We start from the raw sequence: 24,402 nt of genomic DNA, 5'->3' as shown, positions 1-24,402 counted from the left end.
AAAACCTATGGTTCTTAATTACAGTACAGAATATTGTTTGTTTTTTTTGTAAGGTAAACTTGCTTTGTATACTTCAGAAATATTATTTCTATAATCTATTTAGTTATCAGGTGTCTTTATGCTTGAGGCCCTTGTTAAGGATCTCTTTTTTACTTAGAGCCCAGTTCCCCCTTACTACTCAGAGGGAGTGGGGAAGCATGGAGGGAGGGATGTAAAACATGACTAATTGATAGACCAGCTGGATAGATTTTCAAATTGCGAGATTTTTTTCTGTAGTGATAGAAAATTTGGTATCAGTACTTTACAAAGGCATTTAGTTTTTTGTTTTCATATTAAAATCTCAAGGAAATTGATTAGGAGACCAAGCAGTCAGCTCGGGCACAGAAGAAATTTAAGAAAACTCATCCTGTATTAGGTGGATTTTCTGCTGAACCTGGGGAATAAATACTTTTTTGCGACATGTGGGTTTTCGTGTTTTTATGAATTGTTTAGGGAAGCTTTTCTGCTGTAATGGCTGAATATAAGTTGCAAAGATTTAAGCCCTTCCTTATATTAATGTTCCACCTCATTAACTTCATTGTTAGGGCTTTTACACTTCAGTGATTTAAATAAAATGATCTAAATGTAGTTCTGCTGTCCTCTCTTTCTCCCTTTTGAGGTCTAGATGATTATGTATTTAGTTTTGTGTTTTCATTTAGACTCTATAGTTAATTCTGTTAACCGCAAGATGATGAAGGGAAGCAAGCTATTGTATATCTAAATATCTTGTGCTGCAACTTCTTCAACTGTTGTTTTAGCTTTTTTACTTTCAAGTGGTCGTCAGAGACCAGGAACCTCATAACTATAAGAATCCATTCTACTGTAGAGTTCAGATCGGTGATTATAGATGAGCTTTCACATATATCCTGTGGTATTTATAGAGCTGGAACCCAAATAAGGAAGAGCTTTGCTTAAAAGCAAGCTATGATTGTCCTTAAAAATGTTTTCTAAGCATTTTCAGAAAAAGTAGGAATTATAGTGAATTTCTGAGCAGACTCACCTTTGCAGATATTTGCAGCTACTTGTAAATGGTAGACATATTTAGGCATAAGGGTTTTTCCTATATGATTTACTGCCAGATATGAGGACACCTTAGCACTGTATACCCCAAATGCAAATTAGGTGTCTTTGTTAAAAGTGTAGAGAAAAAGAAGTTAATTTGAGTTCAGGGGAATTAAGCTGTCATGTCAGACATTTTGCATTTTAAAAAATATTTAATTTCTAAGGTGCATTATTAAATAATTTTATGAAGATTCATCAGTATTTGACCCCTTTAAATTGAGCAGTGAATTTCATTTTACATACGTGTAGGTATTGACGTGAGATATTGATGTTTATTCCTAATCATTTCTTTTATTTTCCAGCTCACCAGCGACTGGAACCAGCAACTCTGTCAGGGATTGTGGCATTTATCCTTAGTCTTTTATGCGCAGCTCTGAATTTAATTCGAGGCTTTCATGCCATAGAAAGTCTCCTGCAGGTACTGTGCTATTTTTGCAATTTCAGGTGACTATGCCTTTTGATTCTACTTGTTACACAATTGATTTAAATTGATTTGGGTATTAGTACAACTTACAATGCATGCTCAGATTTTGTATTCTTTATACCTACTCTAGTTTCCCCTTCCTCTAAAAACACTGATTTCTAGTTGACTTCTTTGACCTAATTAACACATATTTATTTATTATCTACTCTCCCAGGAGGTACTGTTTAGAGGTATTCTGGGGACACCAAGATACATGTGACAAAGGCCCTGCAGTCTCAGACCCTAGAGTTAAATTGGGGAGGCAAAGGAGTCCACAAACGAATGTCAAGTACAGAAAGTTTGGAAGAGGAGTGGTCAGTGTGAGTCAGGATAGAAGAAGAAAGCTCTGTGGTGAGGGAAACTCTGGGAGGGGTGAGCGGGACCTAGAAGGATCTGAGTGGACAGAGAGGAGTAGAAGAAAGAAGAGGGCATTCATGGGCAGGTTTTTGTCCTACCGCTGGGTATTCCTACCTAGTTATCTGCTCCTTTTCCTTTTTGACTGGTGGCTGCCTGTGAAATGACTAATTTCTTGAGATACTGCCAACTATTTTGTTTTCCAGAGAGTAACGCTATCAGAGTATACTTTTTCTCTTATTCTTTTTGTAAGCTTTTGAAACTCCCTTTCTTAAAGTTAAGCACATCTCAGCCAGCCTTTCCGTGTTTCTACTCACTTTCCCTGAAGATTTTTTTGACACTCCCATGTTGTAAATTAGTTCTCTTTTTTTGGCCAGTATTAAGCCAAGAATATCATTTGTAAAAACCCAATCAAGACACCTTCTATTCTGTTTTTAAATAGCTGTTAGTTTGGGGGAATACTCAAGAGAGTGCCATTTTGAGTACCCTCTGAACGTCCTCAGCCATATGAAGCCAATAGCAGAGGACATCACAGGTTCCAGGCAGCTGAGTTTTGCCTGCAGGGGGTTGGGGGTCTTTTCATGACTTCCGAATTCCTCTCCCGAACATCCTGGGCATGCAGGTAAAGCCCCTCTTCCCTTTCAGGCACAGGACAGCTGGCTATTGTCTCTTGTCATTCCTGCCTCTGTTCCTTAGCCAGTTAGCTTTATTCCAGCAGGATTTCAATTTCGAGCTAAACAACCTGCCAAAAAGAAACAAAGGCAATTTGGAGACTGCTGACTGAAAATACTAATAAATAAGATCCTCTCTTGCCTTTTTTTTTTTTTAACTTGATGTAGTGGAAAGAACAGTAGCATAGGAGTGTGAAGAGTTGATTTTTGTTTGTGGAAGAGAGAGCAAGAGAGAGGGTTGGCTCCAGCTGAGCTACTGATTAGCTCGGTGACCTTGAGTAGCTCACCTTACTTTCTGGTCCTCAGTTTTATTGCTTATAAAATGAAGGAGAAAGGTGGATTTGATGAGTATTTCTCTAAGAATAGGACACATTTACACCTGGTTACACAATAGATGACTTTAGGTGGTAGAGAGAGAAACATTTTTAATTTTAAGAGTTATGTATTTAATGTATATTAATGTATAGTGTCTGTGTTTGGTAAGGGATACTAGTTTCTATTAATGGTAGAGATATGAAAATTTCCTTTTAAAAGAAATTAATTTTAATAAAAGTCACCTTTATGACATATCTTAATAAATAATGGTATAATTAGTATTTAGAGTTCCAAAATTATGAAGGTGGTTCTGTGAGGTTAAAATTTCATTGTTAAAATAATTCTCTGGTTGTTTGAAATTGGCAAACTAATAAAGGGAGGGAGCAGGCCTGGGTAGAGGAAAGGAGAGCTTTACCATCCCTGACTTAGAAGACAGTACATAAGTTGCAGAACCTGGGGTTTAGTCTGTATGATTTTTAAGTTAAAATTCAGGCAAGGCTGTCATATCTCACAGTTTTTTCAGGCACTCATATCCTATCCTTCCTCTTCCTGGATTCCTGATTCTTTCCTCTGATTCACAACTTCAAAACTAAGCAAGTAGTATAGAACGGATGAACAACAAGGTCCTACTGTATAGAACAGGGAACTATATTCAATATCCTGTGATAAACCATAGTGGAAAATAATATTTTTAAAATATATGTATATGTATATCTGAATCACTTAGCTGTACAGCAGAAATTAATGCAACATTGTAAATCAACTATACTTCAGTAAAATAAATTTTTTAAAAAACTAAGCAAGTAGTATAAACTACAGCTTTTCATGGCTTTTGAGCTGTTATCCCCGACTAATGCCTGCCTTGATTCCTAAGTGTTTCATGTTCTCCCTCTGATCAGTAATGTCTTTGCATCATCACAGTTGAGGTTTTCAGAATAGTAATATGATTAAACTACTGCTTATGTGTAACTGACTGATAGCTCTAAGACTTCTCAGCCTACTTATATTTTAAAAAGACAACATTACAAACGAGTATCTCTCATGAACATAGAAGCAGAAGCCCTCAACAAAATATTAGCACATTGAATCCAACAATGTATTAAAAGTATTATACACTACAACCAAGTGGGTTTTATTCCAGTTTTGCAAGGCTGATTCAACATTTGAAAATCAGTTAATACAATCTATCACATCAACAGCTAAAGAAGAAAAATCATATGGTCATATCATGCTTTTTTGTCAGAAAAAGCATTGGGGGGCTTCCCTGGTGGCGCAGTGGTTAAGTATCCGCCTGCCAATGCAGGGGACACGGGTTCGGGCCTTGGTCTGGGAGGATTTCCACATGCCGCAGAGCAACTAAGTCCATGCACCACAACTACTGAGCCTGTGCTCTGGAGTCCGCATGCTACAGCTACTGAGGCCCGCGCTCCTGGAGCCCGTGCTCCGCAGCAAGAGAGGCTGCCGCAGTGAGAGAGGCCTGCGCACCGCAGCGAGGAGTGGCCCCTGCTCGCTGCAATTGGAGAAGGCCCGCGCGCAGCAACGAAGACCCAATGCAGCCCAAAATAAATGAATTAAATAAAATAAATTAACAAAAAGAAAAAGCATTTGACAAAATCATGATAAAACTCACAGCAAACTAGGAATAAAGGGGAACTTCCTTAACTTGATAAGGAATATCTACAGAAACCCTACAGCTAACATCATGAATGATGAGAAAGTACATGTTGTCTTCCTAAGATCGGGAACAAGACAAGGATGTCCCCTATCATCACTCCTATTCAACATTGGAAGACCTAGTGAATGCAATAAGACAAAGAAAACAAAAAGTATACAGTTTGGGAAGGAGGAAATACAGCTGCCTTTATTCATAGATGGCATGATTATTTATATAGAAAATCCCAAAGAATCAACAAACTCCTAGAACTAATAAGTGATTGTAGCAAGGCCACAGGATCCAAAGTTAATGCATAAATGTCAATTGCTTTCTTATATATCAGCAAGGAACAATTGAAATTTGAAATTAAAATTACAATTCCATTTATATTGGCACCCCCCCAAATGAGACACTTAAGAATAAATCTAGCAAAATACATAGAAGATCTATATGGGGAAACCATAAACCTCTGATAAAAGAAGTAAAAGAAGGGCTACCATGTTCATGGATAGGAAGACTCAAAATTGTTAGGATGTTGGTTCTTCTCAACTTGATCTGTAGATTCAACACAATCCCAATCAAAATCCCAGCAATTTATTTTGTAGATATTGGCAAAGTGATTTTAAAGTTTATATGGAAAGGCAGAAGGCCCAGAATAACCAACACAATACTGAAGAAAACAAAGAGAACTGATGCTATCCAATCTCAAGAATTACTGTTAAGCTATAATTAAGACAGTGTGCTACTGTCAAAAGGACAGACAAATAATTTAGTCAATGGAACAGAATAGAGAGCCTAGAAATAGACCCACACAAATATAATCAACTGATCTTTGACAAAGCAACTAAAGCAATTCAGTGGAGAAAATTTTCTTTTCAATGAATGGTGCTGGACAGCTGCACATCCACGTGCAAAAAAAAAAAAAAAGCTAGACACAGATCTTACACCTTGGACAAAAAAGTTCACTCAAAATGGATCACAGACCTAAATATAAAACAAAACTATAAAACTTATAGAAGGTAACAGGAGAAAACCTAGGTGACCATGGGTGTGGTGATGAATTTTTAGATCAATAACAAAAGCATGATCCATGAGAGAAAAAATTGGTAAGTTGGACTCAATTTTAAAACTGCAAAGGACATTTTTAAAGGAATGAAAAAGATAAGCCATAAGCTAGAAGAAAGCATTAAAATATTTGCCAAACACATCTGACAAGGGCTTGTATCTAAAATATACAAAGAACTCTAAAACTGAAGAAAGCAAACAACCCAATTAAAAAATGGGCTAAAGAACTGAACAGACACCTTAACAAAGTAGATATACAGGAGGCAAATAAGCATATACAAAGATGCTCAACATCATATGTCATTAAGAAAATGAACATTGAAACAGCAGTAACACACCACTAAACATCTATTAGAATGGCAAAATCCAAAAAATTAACAATACCAAATGCTGATGAGGAAATGGAACAGTAGGAACTCTCACTCATTGCTGATGGGAAATCAAAATGGTACAGTCACTTTGGAAGACAGTTTGGCTGTTTCACACAAAGCTGAACATAGACTTATCGTATGATCTAGCAGTCATGCTTCTAGGTATTATATACCCAAATGAGTAGAAAACTTACATCCACACAAAAACTTGTGCATGAATGTTTGTATCAGCTTTATTTGTAATTTCAAAAAGCTGGATGCAATTAAGATGCCTTTCAAAAGGTGAATGGATAGGGACTTCCCTGATGGTCCAGTGGTTAAGACTCTGTGCTTCCAATGTAGGGGGCATGGGTTCAATCCCTGGTCGGGGAACTAAGGCCCCGCATGCCGTGTGGCATGGCCAAAAGAAAAAAAAAAGCAGAATACACCCAAATAAATCCATCATTAAAAAAAAAAAAGTGAATGGATAAACAAACTTCAGCAATCCATACAATGGAATATTATTCAGTAATATATAAAAAGAAGTGAGCTATCAAGCCAGAAAAAGACATGGCTAAACCTTAAGTTCATATTGCTTAATGAAAGAAGCCAGTTTGAAAAAACTATATACTATATGATTCCAACTGTATGACATTTTGAAAAAGGCAAAACTCTAAAGACAGTAAATGAAAAGATTTGGAGGGAGAGAGGAAGGGATAAATAGTAGGAGCATGAGATTTTTAGGGCAGTGAATCTGTTCTGTACGTTACTGTAATAGTGGTTATGTCATTATGCATTTGTCACAACCGATAGAATGTACAACACAAAGAGTGGGCCCTAATGTAAACCATGGACTTTAATAATAGTATGTCACTATTGGCTCATCGGTTGTACCCCCTTAATGCAAGATGTTAATGATAGAGGAAACTGGGTAGGGGAAAAATGGTTATATGGGAACTCTGTACTATCTGCTTCATTTACTGTAAACCTAAAACTGCTCTAAAGATAGCAGTCTATTCACACGTACGTACGTACACACACACACACACACACACACACACATACACACATGCTTCTTGCCTCTGTCTTAGAGTCTACAATTTCTGTAGAAGCTTCAAGGGTTTTTTTGTTTGTTTGTTTTAAATAGTTCCTTAAAACTGTGGTGGTAGGGCGTGAAAGCAGCATGGGGTACATTTTGAATGGGGAAGAGGTTAGAGTGGTCTTTTTCATAGTAAAAGTAGTAGATCATTTATAATTTGGGCACTCTCTGCATGCTTGTATCTTTGAACATGTGTCTTTCTGATGGTTGATACGGAATTCTTTCTTTTTCACTGTCGTCCTAGACTAAATTCACCCCAACAGCACTGCTTTCTCACTTGACCCAGGGAACTGTAAATTGGTCCATATGGGATTTTTAGCTATCTGGGAACTAGGGACACCTGGTTATTCTGTTCTCTTAGCATTGTTTTAATTTTTCGTTCTGCCATAACCCACATACACTCATCAACTCATCAACAGTTGAGATTCCTAAAACAGTGATGCTTTAAGAGAGCAGTGAGGAAACAAGAGTGCAAAGTTGGGGGAATGTAGTCCACAGGTACTTTGTCACTCATAGGTAGTTTTAAGGTATTTTCCAGCAAATTCTGATCCTCTCACCTAAATGAGAAATACTGCTTTTGGAAATTCACTGGACCAAAAGTAGAGATCCCATTGTTCCAGTTATTGGGGATTTTACATCTGCATAGAGATAATGTTCTGGTAAGTGACTGGTGCTTGGAGATATGTTTCCTTGTCTTGTTATGAGAATAATGAGGGAGTACTATGTAGTGTTGGATTCCGTGTCCTAAAAGATGGAATGGACCATAGGCAAACAAATGGAGATGAATGTCAGAATGCAGAGGGCACTGTGATAAACTTAGACCTCTTAGCAGGATAGGATTAGGGGTGCAAGCTAGATTAATTTCAGTGAGTACCTCCTTTATAGCTTGAATTAACCTGAAAAAAAATATACACAAAATTAGGGGCCTGAGTTCTCTCCCTTTTAATTTTCCCGCATTAGCACCTATTTTATCATTGTTCATGACTTGTACTGATTAAAAGGTCCTTTTTATTCTCACTAAAGACATTGAACTTAAGACATACTCTTAGCCTTCTCTCTGGTTCATCATTTTACTTTGTGTTAGGAATAATCTCTACTTTAGCTGAAAGTGTGTAGTGTATTTCCTGAGTGTGAGCAATATATCAATATTAATTTAAAGTTTGCTTTCTTGGGGCTTCCCTGGTGGAGCAGTGGTTGAGAGTCCACCTGCCGATGCAGGGGACGCGGGTTCGTGCCCCAGTCCGGGAAGATCCCACATGCCACGAAGCGGCTGGGCCCGTGAGCCATGGCCGCTGAGCCTGCGCGTCCGGAGCCTGTGCTCCGCAACGGGAGAGGCCGCAGCAGTGAGAGGCCTGCGTACTGCAAAAAAAAAAAAAAAAAAAAATTAAAGTTTGCTTTCTTAAGGCTGTGAATTCTAAATACTCTTCTTGAATGCTAAAAATGATTGCCACGTGTAGCTTGGTGCCTGAGGCATGTTTAAATTTCAGAACCCACATGAACCAACATACCTGTATAACGCTGGTTGAAGATTCAGCACAAGTTTGTTTCTTCTAGATTAATAACTGCCTCTTAGGGTGATAAGGAGGGATTTATTAAAATGTGTAGTACTGAAGTTTTTCTTTGGTATCTTGAGTTCAGACTGAGGAGGTTTAGGATGAATACAGTTTTTTTTTATTAAGTTGGTGAATTTGATTTGGTGTTCACAGTAATGTGTAAATTAGATTATTTTCACTCATTTCCATACTTTGTTCTGAGTTTAGAGATGTTAATAAGTTTATTGTGAATTGACACCTCACAAATGTATGAGCTTTTATCACATTGGGTTTATTTTTCCTGTGTTCCTTTAAGGATCAGCCTTGAAGCAATGATCTTAATTAAGCTGATGCCAGCCTAGAAGTAATTCACACATGGTACATTAGGAAAAAATATGAGTATTCTGATACAGCAGTAGAAATGCTGACCTGGAAGTCAGAATACCTGGATCCCCTCTGCCAGTTAACTAACTTTGTGACCTTGGATTGGTTATTTTACCTTCTTGGAGCTCATTTTCCTATTCTGCAAGAGGAAAGTTTTAGACTACATAGGCTCAAGGACCACTTCAGTACTAAGGTGCTAACTCTCTGATTCTAAAATTGTTTGTAATGGATACTACAACTAAAAGTAATCAACTTGCTTTTATTCCTTGAGTTCTTTATTTCCAGTAGATTTGTTACTACCTTTTAAAGAAATTTCATACCTATTAAAGCTCACTGGAAGTTTGGATTTATTTAGTAGCGTAATATCTATGCTAAGATGCATTGCTTGCTTTCTTCTAAAAAAATAAATGTATTTTTCCTGAGTTCTATGCTCATTGTTAAAGAATTGGGGGAAAATGTATAAAGAAGAAAAGAAAAATCCCAAATTTTCTTATTTTATTAATATATACCATATATATACATATCATATCCATTATGTAACTTTGTGTCCTTTTTTTCACCTAAGATTAAAAAGTGAATTTTTCCCAATTATTACAAACATTTAAATAGTATCATTCTAATACATTTGTATGGCTATTATATGAAGCTTCTGCTTACCTCTTTATCATCACCTTAAAAAAAAATTCTTTCCCTTTATTTGTTATTTTTCAAGCAATGTTGGTAATCTAGTATCCTCTGAAGGTGAATGTGATTTTTAACAATTTGAACTCCTTACCTTAGCCCTTCCTTCCCCACCCCACCTTTATCCCTTCTCGTGTCGACCCTGCACCCACCCCACTCCCACTTCTGTCCATTCTCTAAATCTCTGCCCCATGTTTCCTCAACCTCTAGCTATTCATCTGTTTTTCATCTGCTTCCTCTCTACTGGCTCTGTTCTCTCAGCTCATAAATATGTTATAGCCTGCTGATCTTTAAAAAACGAACAAAAAACCCTAAAAAAAACCTCTCGATGCATGTTCCCTTCTAATATTTTGAAAGCATAGACTATGCCTGTTGCCCCCGTTCCCTTACCTCTGTTCTCTTAGTTTACTGTGATCTCTTTCCGCCCTCATAATTCTTTCAAACATCGACCATTAAGTTCACCAGTGTCTTTCTGGTTGCCAAATATTGCAGCCACTCTTGAGGCCTTGTTTGATGTTTCCTCTCTGTCTCATCTCACACACTGTTCAGTTCTTCCTTTTGAAAATAACTCATTGTTTAAATTCAAAAATAATGTTTATTTTAGAAAACTTAGAAGCAAATGAAACAGATCACTATTAATAGTTTGATGTGTTACTTTACTCTTCTTGACATTATCTCATTCCTTCAGTTCTGTGAAACAATTTTCTCCTGTTGTATTTTTTTCCTATCTCTTCTTGTTCCTCAGTTTATTTGGTAAACTTTCTTCCTCCACCTCTCCTTTAAATAGTAGCGCTTGTGTCATGTCATGGGCTTTATATTCTTCTAACTATACCTTCTCTTTGGATATTTTCATAACTTAAAGAGTTAATACATGTATATCCACAAATATCCACAGTCACGCATACACACAATAAAATGTGTAGATGGTAAATTTCAAAGCCTTTAATTTTCACAGTAAGTAATTCTCTTCCCATTTCTGCTCCCCAGAGTCAACCACTGCTGTATCCTTCTAGAGCGATTATGTGCCTATGCTAATACATATGTATTTCTATATTTACTTATATAATTATTCTTTTAAAATTATTCCTTTATAAATGGCAGTATACTTACTGTTCATAGTGATTTGCATCTTTTTCCACCTGACAATGTGTAGATCATTTCATAGCAGTATATAGAGATTCTTTTTAGTGACTGCATAGCATTTTTATTTTCATTTGTATCCCTGTTTTCCCCCACCACACAACATTTTATTTTGAAAGAATTTAAACCTACAGAAAGTTTTTTAAAAAACAATACAATTAACATCTACCTGTATACATACCTACCTTTCTTTCTTCTTTTATCTCTTTATTTTCTTTTTTTTCTGAATCATTGGAAAGTAAAATTGTAGGTGTTATGACATTTTATTCCAAAATTATTCAATATGTCTGTCTTAAGGACTAGGACATTCTCCTTCATAATCACAATACCATTCTTACACCAAAGACATTGAAGATCAGTGCAGTATTAGCTAATATAAAATCTATATTCAAATTTCACAATTCAAAATTGACCCCGAATGTCCTTTATATATACTTTTTTCTCTCTCCAGTCTATCAGCCAATCAAGAATTAAGCTTTGCATTCTGTTGTCATAGTCCTTTATTTCATTTAACTACTATTTAAATATATGACAACTAAACTAGAGCTCTAGGTTAAACTGTTCCCTGAAGCTGACTTAAATGTCTACTAAACATAATTATTTGGATATGTCACTAGCAACTCCAGAATACCTTGTCCAAAATGAACTCAAGTTTTTTCTGCTCTCAGACCTACTTTTCCTCCTATATCCCCAACTTGGTGAATGGTATCATTTAAATGTTGCCTGAATAGGAAACCTTGGAGTCATCCTAGCCTCTTCCTTCTTGAAACTGCACAAGCTACTCCCTTTGCCTGGAATTCTCTTCCTACCTTGTCTACTAGTCCATCCTTCAAAATGCAAATTAAGCTTTATTTTCTGTGCCAAACCTTCCCTGATCCTTTTTTTCTCCAGGTAGAATTAAATGTGTCTCCAGTAGGCTCCCGTAGTACCCTCTACACACTCCTATCCCATCAGTTACCACTTCAGGTGGGAATTGTTGCTCTTTGTATCTGCCTTCCTGTTTAGAGTTGAGCTTCTTGAGTTGGTGTTGACTTGTTTTCTGTCCTTGGTCTAGTAACACAGTACTTGGCCCATAAGTGTTCAATGAATGACTATTTATTGAATGGAAAAATATGTTTATAGATATTCTCTTTAGCAAGGGGAAATAAAGATTTTTCAAAGCTGAACTCAATTTGGCATGCATTTGTTGAATTCCTACTATGTGCACAGTTTCATGCAAGTAGTAAGATTTAGTTTCTGCCCTGAAGGAAGGTTAGGATCTCATTGAGAAGACAAGGCCAGTATATTAGAGATTTAAACAATATTGAAAGGTAATCCTAATTATCTGATGAATGATGCAGACAGTAACCTCTGGGAAAGAGAAGTTAGAGAATGTTTTTGAATACTTACTGTGTGTCAGTTACTGTTCTATATTTTTGCCAATGTTATTTCATTGAATCTCTACTTATATTTTCAAAAAAGGGAATTGAAGTTAAATAAATAGTCCATGATCATACAGCTAATAAGTAAAGATTTGAACCCAGCTCTGATTGTCCAGAAACATGCTTTTAAGTGTTCCAAAGGCAATTAAGAGAGTTATAAAGTGATAGTGTAAATTTAAGGAAAATACAGTATTCAGTTGTAAGACAGTAATTAAATTATTATATAGTCCCACAATTAAAGGTTATGTAATTATTACAAATTAAGTAGTTGAGAAATATTTAGTATCTTGAGAACATGTTTATGATATAGTGTGAAGTACTAGAAAGCAGTATGTAAAAGTATGATTCCATTTTTTTAACGTACATATATTTTTGTACAGAAAGGATTGGAAGGAAGTACCTAAATGGTTAATAGTAATTCTCCCAAAGTTGTAATATTATGGACTATATGAGTTTCTTCTTTGTAACATTCTGTTTCAGATTCTCTACAATGAACATGAACTTTTATAATCAAAAATCATTTAATGGCTGAAGAAAAAACAATCAAGCAGAACTTACTTAAAAGTCTTAGAATTATTAAAGTAGAAGGGTTTTGTGTTGACCTTCCCTGCCTCTGGGATTGAACTGGCCTAACCATCCCAGACAGATTAATGGTTTCTATTTTAAGATCCTCTCACTAGGATAAGCCCCTCTCCCTCTGCCTTACAGGCACTTCTGTTGTCCAATAGCAAATGGAAAAGCAATTTTCTCTTTATATTATTTCCTGAAGACATGGTCGTGAGAGACACTCCCATGTCTTCTGGAAATTTTTATTGTATAAAGAGATTTTTTTCTAAAATAAGGGCCAAATTTAATGTTTCTACCTAGAAGAAAGAAATTTGATGCTCCTGCCTGGGCTTTATGTTCTACTTCATAAAAACATTGAAAGAAATGATAAATATAGATATTTAAGAGGAATCAGAAAGGAATAGAAAAAAAGGGTTTGTTACATGTCTCTATTAGTTTTCTTTTAAAAGAAATATTCTATGAATAATCTGTCTCTGTTTTTCCTCTGGGTGTTTTTTTTTCTAGCATAGCATGTACGACTGAATTTCCTCATTGGGATTTAGCACACTCTAGTGGACAGTAGCTTTTCAGTTCGGGTTGTCTTTTTTTTTTTTTTTAAATCATGCCAGAGACTTTATTGGACACTTCAGTAATGTGCTTACTAGATGGTGAAGTTTGTCAATATTTATTTGAGCCAAATAGTAATCCTAGAAAGCAGGCTTAACTTTATAGGCCACTGGGGTGTTGTACTTTTTTAAAAAAATTAATTAATTTATTTATTTTTGTCTGTGTTGGGTCTCCGTTGCTGCATGCAGGCTTTCTCTAGCTGTGGCGAGTGGGGACTACTCTTCATTGTGGTGCATGGGCTTCTCATTGCAGTGGCTTCTCTTGTTGCGGAGCATGGGCTGTAGGCACGTGGGCTTCAGTAGTTGTAGCACGTGGGCTCAATAGTTGTGGCTCACAGGCTCTAGAGCGCAGGCTCAGTAGTTGTGGCACATGGGCTTAGTTGCTCCGCAGCATGTGGGATCTTCCTGGACCAGGGATCAAACCCATGTCCCCTGCACTGGCAGGAGGATTCTTAAACCACTGCGCCACCAGGGAAGTCCCTGGGGTGTTGTACATTTTTATTTGGTTTCTTTAGTAGCAAGAAGAGAGGCTTTCTACGTTACATGGAAATTTGTTTCCATTGGCTTTCATCTTCTCTTGGATAAGATATAATTGATGGGGAGGCCCAGACATAGAGGAAGACTGGTAGCCTTCCTCTACCTCACACTCCCTGGTTCTTATAATGTATTTTATGTTTCTATTTCAGGACTCTTGAGAATTTTTATATGCCACTTTTGAAAATTTTGACCATTTGTGTGTAAATGTTGTCATATCCTATCCCAATGGATTGTTTTTGGAAATGGGCTTGCACCAGAAAAAAAAAGTTATTTTTATTTTGTTTTTGCAGAGTGATGGTGAGGATTTTAATTACATTGTTGCGTTTTTCCTTGGAACAGCAGCCTGTCTTTACCAGGTAGGTTCTCTCCGATTTTAAGAAACACTTTCCCATTATTGCTTGTTTCAGGTATCAATTCTAAAAATTTCTTGTGCACTTTAAATAAATAAAAATAATGTCTGAGTTTTTGCCCCTTTTTTAAATTTGAGCCTCTGTTAGCTTTGTGACCCTTTTGAATGGACATAGATCCCAGTGAACTCAGTGTTAGCCCTCTCCTGTGCTGGGGCTTCATTGGCGGCAGGTCCTCAGCCTATGGCAGTAAAGACTATACTTCTAGATATTCTGGTGACTTATTATTCAGCTTCAAAGCTCTGCTTTTACTCCAGGTTGAGGATTTTGTACTTTGGGGAAAGTCTTTGAAGAGGGAACGGTAAAAGCAGGATTTTAGGATATTTAATTTAGCACTGATGAGTAGGATGGATTGTCAGAACAGAGAGACTAGAAGCAAGGAAATGAGTTGAGAGGCAGAAGGTAATGAAAGCCTAAGCTAATGGTAACGGCAGTAGGGGTAGGAAAAGGAAGGACGCTGAAAAGGAAGACTCACTAGGACTCAAAGACAGAATAGATCTCAGACTTTAGGAGGGAGGAGGTTTTGTACCTGAGTGATAGGGAGATACGTACTCCCATTTCTAAGAACAGAGGAAGCACAGATGTGTTAGGGAAGGGAGAGGTAACCATGCCAATTACCCAGATTCAAGAATGTCTTTGCTGGGCGTCCCTGGTGGTGCAGTGGTTGAGAGTCCGCCTGCCGATGCAGGGGACACGAGTTCGTGCCCCGGTCCGGGAAGATCCCACATGCCGTGGAGCGGCTGTGCCCGTGAGCCATGGCCACTGAGCCTGTGCGTCCGGAGCTTGTTGCTCCGCAACGGGAGAGGCCACAACAGTGAGAGGCCCGCGTACCGCAAAAAAAAAAAAAAAAGAATGTCTTTGCTAAAACACGTTAGAGCAAGCAAGGCATTTTGACCTAACTTTTATAAGTGACACATTTCTCTGTGTTGCATAGGAAAACATTAGAAAGATTCAGGACTGCAAATAAAAGGCTACCTAAAACTCGGTAGAAGCCTTTAGGGAAATAAATATGCATATATATATATAAAGTATATGTACACTTTTTTTTGACCGCGCTGTGCGGCATGCAGGATCTTACTTTCACGACCAGGGATCGAACCCGTGGCCCCTGCATTGGGAGCGCAGAGTCTTAACCACCAGGGAAGTCCCGGGAAATATTTTGAATATATGCATTTGACTTTTATGTAAAGACATATTAGAAATTTCAGTTTCAGTGGCCACATTTAAAAATGTATTTATTTATTTGGCTGCTCCAGGTCTTAGTTGCGGCATGCAGGATCTTTAAAGTTGCAGCATGCTGTCTCTTAGTTGTGGCATGTGGGATCTAGTTCCCTGACCAAGGATCGAACCTGGGCCCCCTGCATTGGGAGCGCAGAGTCTTAACCACTGGGCCGCCGGAGAAGTCCCAGCACCATTTTTTTTTCAATCCCCTAATTTTTCTTAATCATTTATATTAGCTTCAGAAATTTTTCCTGTAAAATTTGGCAGATTGAATTTAATTAATGACATTTCATGCAGGAAATGTGAAAGCTTGTATTCGTTGATGTCACAAGTACTTTAATTTTATGAAATATTCTTATGTAGATTTTCTACTTTAATCTCTACAGTCCTATCACACAGGGTATATATCCTCATTTTTGAAAAGGAAAAATCTGAGACAGTTTCAGTACTATCCTGAGGTCACATAGCCAGTAAGTGGTAGTGTCAGAACTCTGAGTCTTCTGATTTTCAGTGTCATATTCATTCCACTATATCATGCTGTCTCTAAGCAAAATTCCTATATTTACATGATTTTTATAATGCTATAAAGTTATAATTTAATAACTTTTATAGGCATTATTTCATATGATTCTAAAGCAGTGTGAGGTAAATATTAACTTTAAAATAATTTCCTGAATGATTGTTCTTTTTTTTTTTTTTAACATCTTTATTGGGGTATAATTGCTTTACAATGGTGTGTTAGCTTCTGCTTTATAACAAAGCGAATCAGTCATACATAAACATATGTTCCCATATGTCTTCCCTGTTGCGTCTCCCTCCCTCCCACCCTCCCTATCCCACCCCTCCAGGCTGTCACAAAGCACCGAGCCAATATCCCTGTGCCATGCGGCTGCTTCCCACTAGCTATCTACCTTACTACGTTTGTTAGTGTGTATATGTCCATGACTCTCTCTCGCCCTGTCACAGCTCACCCTTCCCCCTCCCCATAACCTCAAGTCCGTTCTCTAGGAGGTCTGCGTCTTTATTCCTGCTTTACCCCTAGGTTCTTCATGACATTTTTTTTCTTAAATTCCATATATATGTGTTAGCATACGGTATTTGTCTTTTTCTTTCTGACTTACTTCACTCTGTATGACAGACTCTAGGTCTATCCACCTCATTACAAATAGCTCAATTTTGTTTCTTTTTATGGCTGAGTAATATTCCATTGTATATATGTGCCACATCTTCTTTATCCATTCATCCGATGATGGGCACTTAGGTTGTTTCCATCTCTGGGCTATTGTAAATAGAGCTGCAATGAACATTTTGGTACATGACTCTTTTTGAATTATGGTTTTCTCAGGGTATATGCCCAGTAGTGGGATTGCTGGGTCATATGATAGTTCTATTTGTAGCTTTTTAAGGAACCTCCATACTGTTCTCCATAGTGGCTGTATCAATTTACATTCCCACCAACAGTGTAAGAGGGTTCCCTTTTCTCCACACCCTCTCCAGCATTTATTGTTTCTAGATTTTTTGATGATGGCCATTCTGACTGGTGTGAGATGATATCTCATTGTAGTTTTGATTTGCATTTCTCTAATGATTAGTGATGTTGAGCATTCTTTCATGTGTTTGTTGGCAGTCTGTATATCTTCTTTGGAGAAATGTCTGTTTAGGTCTTCTGCCCATTTTTGGATTGGGTTGTTTGTTTTTTTGTTATTAAGCTGCATGAGCTGCTTATAAATTTTGTAGATGAATCCTTTGTCGGTTGCTTCATTTGCAAATATTTTCTCCCATTCTGAGGGTTGTCTTTTGGTCTTCTTTATGGTTTCCTTTGCTGCGCAAAAGCTTTTAAGTTTCATTAGGTCCCATTTGTTTACTTTTGTTTTTATTTCCATTTCTCTAGGAGGTGGGTCAAAAAGGACCTTGCTGTGATTTATGTCATAGAGTGTTCTGCCTATGTTTTCCTCTAAGAGTTTGATAGTTTCTGGCCTTATATTTAGGTCTTTAATCCATTTTGAGCTTATTTTTGTGTATGGTGTTAGGGAGTGATCTAATCTCATACTTTTACATGTAGCTGTCCAGTTTTCCCAGCACCACTTATTGAATAGGCTGTCCTTTCTCCACTGTACATTTCTGCCTCCTTTGTCAAAGATAAGGTGACCATATGTGCGTGGGTTTATCTCTGGGCTTTCTATCCTGTTCCATTGATCTATCTTTCTGTTTTTGTGCCAGTACCATACCGTCTTGATAACTGTAGCTTTGTAGTATAGTCTGAAGTCAGGGAGCCTGATTCCTCCAGTTCCTTCTTTCTTTCTCAAGATTGCTTTGGCTATTCGGGGTCTTTTGTGTTTCCATACAAATTGCAAAATTTTTTGTTCTAGTTCTGTGAAAAATGCCAGTGGTAGTTTGATAGGGATTGCATTGAATCTATAGATTGCTTTGGGTAGTAGAGTCATTTTCACAATGTTGATTCTTCCAATCCAAGAACATGGTATATCTCTCCATCTATTTGTATCATCTTTAATTTCTTTCATCAGTGTCTTATAATTTTCTGCATACAGATCATTTGTCTCCTTAGGTAGGTTTATTCCTAGATATTTTATTCTTTTTGTTGCAATGGTAAATGGGAGTGTTTTCTTGATTTCACTTTCAGATTTTTCATCATTAGTATATAGGAATGCCAGAGATTTCTGTGCATTAATTTTGTATCCTGCCACTTTACCAAGTTCATTGATTAGCTCTAGTAGTTTTCTGGTAGCATCTTTAGGGTTCTCTATGTATAGGATCATGTCATCTGCAAACAGTGACAGCTTTACTTCTTCTTTTCCGATTTGGATTCCTTTTATTTCCTTTTCTTCTCTGATTGCTGTGGCTAAAACTTCCAAAACTATGTTGAATAAGAGTGGTGAGAGTGGGCAACCTTGTCTTGTTCCTGATCTTAGTGGAAATGCTTTCAGTTTTTCACCATTGAGGATGATGTTTGCTGTGGGCTTGTCATATATGGCCTTTATTATGTTGAGGAAAGTTCCCTCTATGCCTACTTTCTGCAGGATTTTTATCATAAATGGGTGTTGAATTTTGTCAAAAGCTTTCTCTGCATCTATTGAGATGATCATATGGTTTTTCTCCTTCAGTTTGTTAATATGGTTTATCACATTGATAGATTTGCGTATATTGAAGAATCCTTGCATTCCTGGAATAAACCCCACTTGATCATGGTGTATGATCCTTTTAATGTGCTGTTGGATTCTGTTTGCTAGTATTTTGTTGAGGATTTTTGCATCTATGTTCATCAGTGATATTGGCCTGTACTTTTCTTTCTTTGTGACATCCTTGTCTGGTTTTGGTATCAAGGTGATGGTGGCCTCATAGAAGGAGTTTGGGAGTGTTCCTCCCTCTGCTATATTTTGGAATAGTTTGAGAAGGATAGGTGTTAGCTCTTCTCTAAATGTTTGATAGAATTCGCCTGTGAAGCCATCTGGTCCTGGGCTTTTCTTTGTTGGAAGATTTTTAATCACAGTTTCAATTTCAGTGCTTGTGATTGGTCTGTTCATATTTTCTATTTCTTCCTGATTCAGTCTTGGCAGGTTGTGCATTTCTAAGAATTTGTCCATTTCTTCCAGGTTGTCCATTTTATTGGCATAGAGTTGCTTGTAGTACTCTCTCATGATCTCTTTTATTTCTGCAGTGTCAGTTGTTACCTCTCCTTTTTCATTTCTAATTCTATTGATTTGAGTCTTCTCCCTTTTTTTCTTGATGAGTCTGGCTAGTGGTTTATCTATTTTGTTTATCTTCTCAAAGAACCAGCTTTTAGTTTTATTGATCTTTGCTATTGTTTCCTTCATTTCTTTTTCATTTATTTCTGATCTGATTTTTATGATTTCTTTCCTTCTGCTAGCTTTGGGTTTTTTTTGTTCTTCTTTCTCTAATTGCTTGAGGTGCAAGGTTAGGTTGTTTATTCGAGATGTTTCCTGCTTCTTAAGGTGGGCTTGTATTGCTATAAACTTCCCCCTTAGAACTGCTTTTGCTGCATCCCACAGGTTTGGGGTCGTTGTGTCTCCATTGTCATTTGTTTCTAGGTATTTTTTGATTTCCTCTTTGATTTCTTCAGTGATCACTTCGTTATTAAGTAGTGTATTGTTTAGCCTCCATGTGTTTGTATTTTTTACAGATCTTTTCCTGTAATTGATATCTAGTCTCATGGCGTTGTGGTCAGAAAAGATACTTGATACAATTTCAATTTTCTTAAATTTACCAAGGCTTGATTTGTGACCCAAGATATGATCTATCCTGGAGAATGTTCCATGAGCACTTGAGAAAAATGTGTATTCTGTTGTTTTTGGATGGAATGTCCTATAAATATCAATTAACTCCATCTCGTTTAATGTATCATTTAAAGCTTGTGTTTCCTTATTTATTTTCATTTTGGATGATCTGTCCATTGGTGAAAGTGGGGTGTTAAAGTCCCCTACTATGAATGTGTTACTGTCGATTTCCCCTTTTATGGTTGTCAGTATTTGCCTTATGTATTGAGGTGCACCTATGTTGGGTGCATAAATATTTACAATTGTTATATCCTCCTCTTGGATCGATCCCTTGATCATTATGTAGTGTCCTTCTTTGTCTCTTCTAATAGTCTTTGTTTTAAAGTCTATTTTGTCTGATATGAGAATTGCTACTCCAGCTTTCTTTTGGTTTCCATTTGCATGAAATACCTTTTTCCATCCCCTTACTTTCAGTCTGTATGTGTCTCTAGGTCTGAAGTGGGTTTCTTGTAGACAGCAAATATATGGGTCTTGTTTTTGTATCCATTCAGCCAATCTGTGTCTTTTGGTGGGAGCATTTAGTCCATTTACATTTAAGGTAATTATCAATATGTGTGTTCCTATTCCCATTTTCTTAATTGTTTTGGGTTCGTTATTGTAGGTCCTTTCCTTCTTTTGTGTTTCTTGCCTAGAGAAGTTCCTTTAGCATTTGTTGTAGAGCTGGTTTGGTGGTGCTGAACTCTCTCAGCTTTTGCTTGTCTGTAAAGGTTTTAATTTCTCCATCAAATCTGAATGAGATCCTTGCTGGGTAGAGTAATCTTGGTTGCAGGTTTTTCTCCTTCAACACTTTCAATATGTCCTGCCACTCCCTTCTGGCTTGCAGAGTTTCTGCTGAAAGATCAGCTGTTAACCTTATGGGGATTCCCTTGTGTGTTATTTGTTGTTTTTCCCTTGCTGCTTTTAATATGTTTTCTTTGTATTTAATTTTTGACAGTTTGATTAATATGTGTCTTGGCGTATTTCTCCTTGGATTTATCCTGTATGGGACTCTCTCTGCTTCCTGGACTTGATTAACTATTTCCTTTCCCATATTAGGGAAGTTTTCAACTATAATCTCTTCAAATATTTTCTCAGTCCCTTTCTTTTTCTCTTCTTCTTCTGGAACCCCTATAATTCGAATGTTGGTGTGTTTAATGTTGTCCCAGAGGTCTCTGAGAGTGTCCTCAGTTCTTTTCATTCTTTTTTCTTTATTCTGCTCTGCAGTAGTTATTTCCACTATTTTATCTTCCAGGTCACTTATCCGTTCTTCTGCCTCAGTTATTCTGCTATTGATCCCATCTAGAGTACTTTTAATTTCATTTATTGTGTTGTTCATCGTTGCTTGTTTCATCTTTAGTTCTTCTAGGTCCTTGTTAACTGATTCTTGCAATTTGTCCATTCTGTTGTCCATTCTATCTCCAAGATTTCGGATCAACCTTACTATCATTATTCTGAATTCTTTTTCAGGTAGACTGCCTATTTCCTCTTCATTTGTTAGGTCTGGTGGGTTTTTATCTTGCTCCTTCATCTGCTGTGTGTTTTTCTGTCTTTTCATTTTGCTTATCTTACTGTGTTTGGGGTCTCCTTTTTTGCAGGCTGAAGGTTCGTAGTTCCTGTTGTTTTTTGTGTCTGTCCCCAGTGGCTAAGGTTGGTTCAGTGGGTTGTGTAGGCTTCCTGGTGGAGGGTACTAGTGCCTGTGTTCTGGTGGATGAGGCTGGATCTTGTCTTTCTGGTGGGCAGGTCCACGTCTGGTGGTGTGTTTTGGGGTGTCTGTAGACTTATTATGATTTTGGGCAGCCTCTCTGCTAATGGGTAGGGTTGTGTTCCTGTCTTGCTAGTTGTTTGGCATAGGATGTCCAGCACTGTAGCTTGCTGGTTGTTGAGTGAAGCTGGGTGCTGGTGTTGAGATGGAGATCTCTGGGAGATTTTCGCCATTTGATATTATGTGCAGCTGGGAGGCCTCTTGTGGACCAGTGTCCTGAAGTTGGCTCTCCCACCTCAGAGGCACAGCACTGAGTCCTGGCTGCAGCACCAAGAGCCTTTCATCCACAGGGCTCCTTAATTTGGGATGATTCGTTGTCTATTCAGGTATTCCACAGATGCAGGGTATATCAAGTTGATTGTGGAGCTTTAATCCGCTGCTTCTGAGGCTGCTGGGAGAGATTTCCCTTTCTCTTCTTTGTTCTCACAGTTCCCAGGGGCTCAGTTTTGGATTTGGCCCCGCCTGTGGGTGTAGATCGCCGGAGGGCGTCTGTTCTTTGCTCAGACAGGACGGGGTTAAAGGAGCCGCTGATTCGGAGGCTCTGGCTCACCCAGGCCGGGGGTGGGGGGTGGGGGGGTGGGGGTGGGGGTAGGGAGGGTCACGGAGTGCGGGGCGGGCCTGCAGCGGCAGAGGCCGGCGTGACGTTGCAGCCTGAGGCGCGCCGTGCGTTCTCCCGGGGGAGCCGTCCCTGGATCCCGGGACCCTGGCAGTGGCGGCCTGCACAGGCTCCCCGGAAGGGCGTGTGGCTAGTGACCTGTGTTCGCACACAGGCCTCCTGGCGGCGGCAGCAGCGGCCTTAGCGTCCCATGTCCGTCTCTGGGCTCCGCACTCTTAGCCGCGGCTCGCGCCCGTCCCTGGAGCTCTCTCAAGCAGCGTTCTTAATCCCCTCTCCTCGTGCACCAGGAAACAAAGAGGGACGTAAAAGTCTCTTGCCTCTTCGGCAGGTCCAGACCCCTCCCCGGACTCTCTCCCGGCCAGCCGCGGCGCACCAACGCCCTGCAGGCTGTGTTCACGCCGCCAACCCCAGTCCTCTCCCGGCGCTCCGACAAAAGCCGGAGCCTCAGCTCCCAGTCCCGCCCGCCCCGGCGGGCGAGGAGACAAGCCTCTTGGCTGGTGAGTGCCGGTCGGCCCGATCCTCTGCGCTGGAATCTGTCCGCTTTGCCCTCCGCACCCCTGTTGCTGTGCTCTCCTCCGCGGCTCCCAAGCTCCCCCACTCCGCCTCCCGAAGTCTCCACCCGCGAAGGGGCTTCCTAGTGTGTGGACACTTTTCCTCCTTCACAGCTCTCTCCCGCTGGTGCAGGACCCGTACCTATCCTTTTGTCTCTGTTTAGTTTTTTCTTTTGCCCTAACCAGGTACGTGGGGGGTTCCTTGCCTTTTGGGAGTTCTGAGGTCTTCTGCCAGCGTTCAGTAGGTGCTCCGTAGGAGTTGTTCCACGCATAGATGTATTTCTGGTGTATCTGTGGAGAGGAAGGTGATCTCCGCGTCTTACTCTTCTGCCATCTTCCCGGAAGTCTGATTGTTCTTATAAAATATACTTTTAGCTGTTTTGCCTTAGTGAAATAATTTTAAATTCTAATAATAATGCAAAAATATGTTGAGCTCTTGCTTTGTGCTAAGCTCTTTGCTTTCCTTGTACCATTAAATCCTCAAAGAAAGCCCCACACTAATCCTATTATTATCACCATTTTTCACTGAGGCCCAGACAGTTCTTACAGCCAGTCAGTGACTTGAACCCAGGTGACTCCAGAACCAGTGCTCTTGCCTATAGATAGACACACCTCTGTTACCTTTCTCAGAACACCTAAAAGTAGTTTTTAGAGTTGCCTCATGGTGGAGCAGTGTCACCCAGGTGACCTTTTAACTTGAGAAAAATAAACAAATTCATGCTTTAAAAAAGAAAATCAAAAAACCAATTTCCTTCCTATTGACAGGCATGAAACTGCATGCTTTCCAAATGTGCTGAGCAGAGTGATAATAATGTTTTTCCCACAGTAAAAACTAAGTGATTACATTTTACCATATAACATGCTCTATCTCCAATTGTCAGGATATTTTTTCATCTCCGTCGGATCAGACCTCAAAGGCTACTACTACATGGTTTGTTGCCTTTTCCTCCAGGCCATGGGTACTTAGGGAATCACAGCGTTCAGCCAGATAGAGATAATCTTGATATGGAGCCTTTAAAATAGGAAATCAGGGAATTCCCTGGTGGTCCAGTGGTTAGGACTCCACGCTTCCACTGCAGGGGGCACGGATTCGATCCCTGGTCGGGAAACTAGCATCCTGCAAGTCACGTGGCATGACCTAAAAAAAAAGATAAAATAGGAAATCAGAGGAAGTCTGAAGAAACTAGAGACTATTTTCCTTCAGTGTTTTGTTTTGAAAACCTTCAGACTTACAGAAAAGTTGAGAAACTGGTACACCTAGAATCACCAATTGTTAACATTTTGCAGCACTTGCTTTATCTCATTCTCTCTTTGTATGTTTGTGCGTATAGTGTGTATATTTGTTGTTTATAATGTAAGTTGCAGATAAAATGAATGTATAAAGTTGTTTTTCTTATTAAACTTTTTATTTTGAGATAATTAGACTCATGTGGAGTCATAAGAGAGCGCCTGTATAATGTTTACCTGCTTCCCCGCAATGTTCCATCTTGCAAAGCTATAATACAGTATCACAACAGGATGTGGATATTGATGCAGTTAAGATATATAACAGTCCTATCACCATAAAGACTCCTCATGCTGCCTTTTATAGTTCCCTCCTGCCCTAACCCCTCC

At 38.6% G+C, this 24,402-nt stretch overlaps 1 protein-coding gene across 1 annotated transcript in view; it reads left to right on the top strand.

The window, feature by feature from the left end:
- SEC22A (SEC22 homolog A, vesicle trafficking protein) overlaps positions 1–24,402 on the top strand; it is an 80,564-nt gene that overhangs the window by 44,854 nt on the left and 11,308 nt on the right. The window contains exons 5-6 of the mRNA XM_082655246.1: positions 1,404–1,519; positions 14,230–14,295. Coding sequence (XP_082511372.1) covers positions 1,404–1,519; positions 14,230–14,295 — 182 coding nt within the window. The remainder of the gene's footprint in view (positions 1–1,403; positions 1,520–14,229; positions 14,296–24,402) is intronic.

This window comes from Grampus griseus (genome assembly GCF_964374135.1).
Source record: "Grampus griseus genome assembly, chromosome: 5".
NCBI classification, from domain to species: Eukaryota; Metazoa; Chordata; class Mammalia; order Artiodactyla; family Delphinidae; genus Grampus; species Grampus griseus.
Note: the sequence above shows the minus strand (reverse complement) of the source record. Positions and strands in the feature narration are given on the sequence as shown.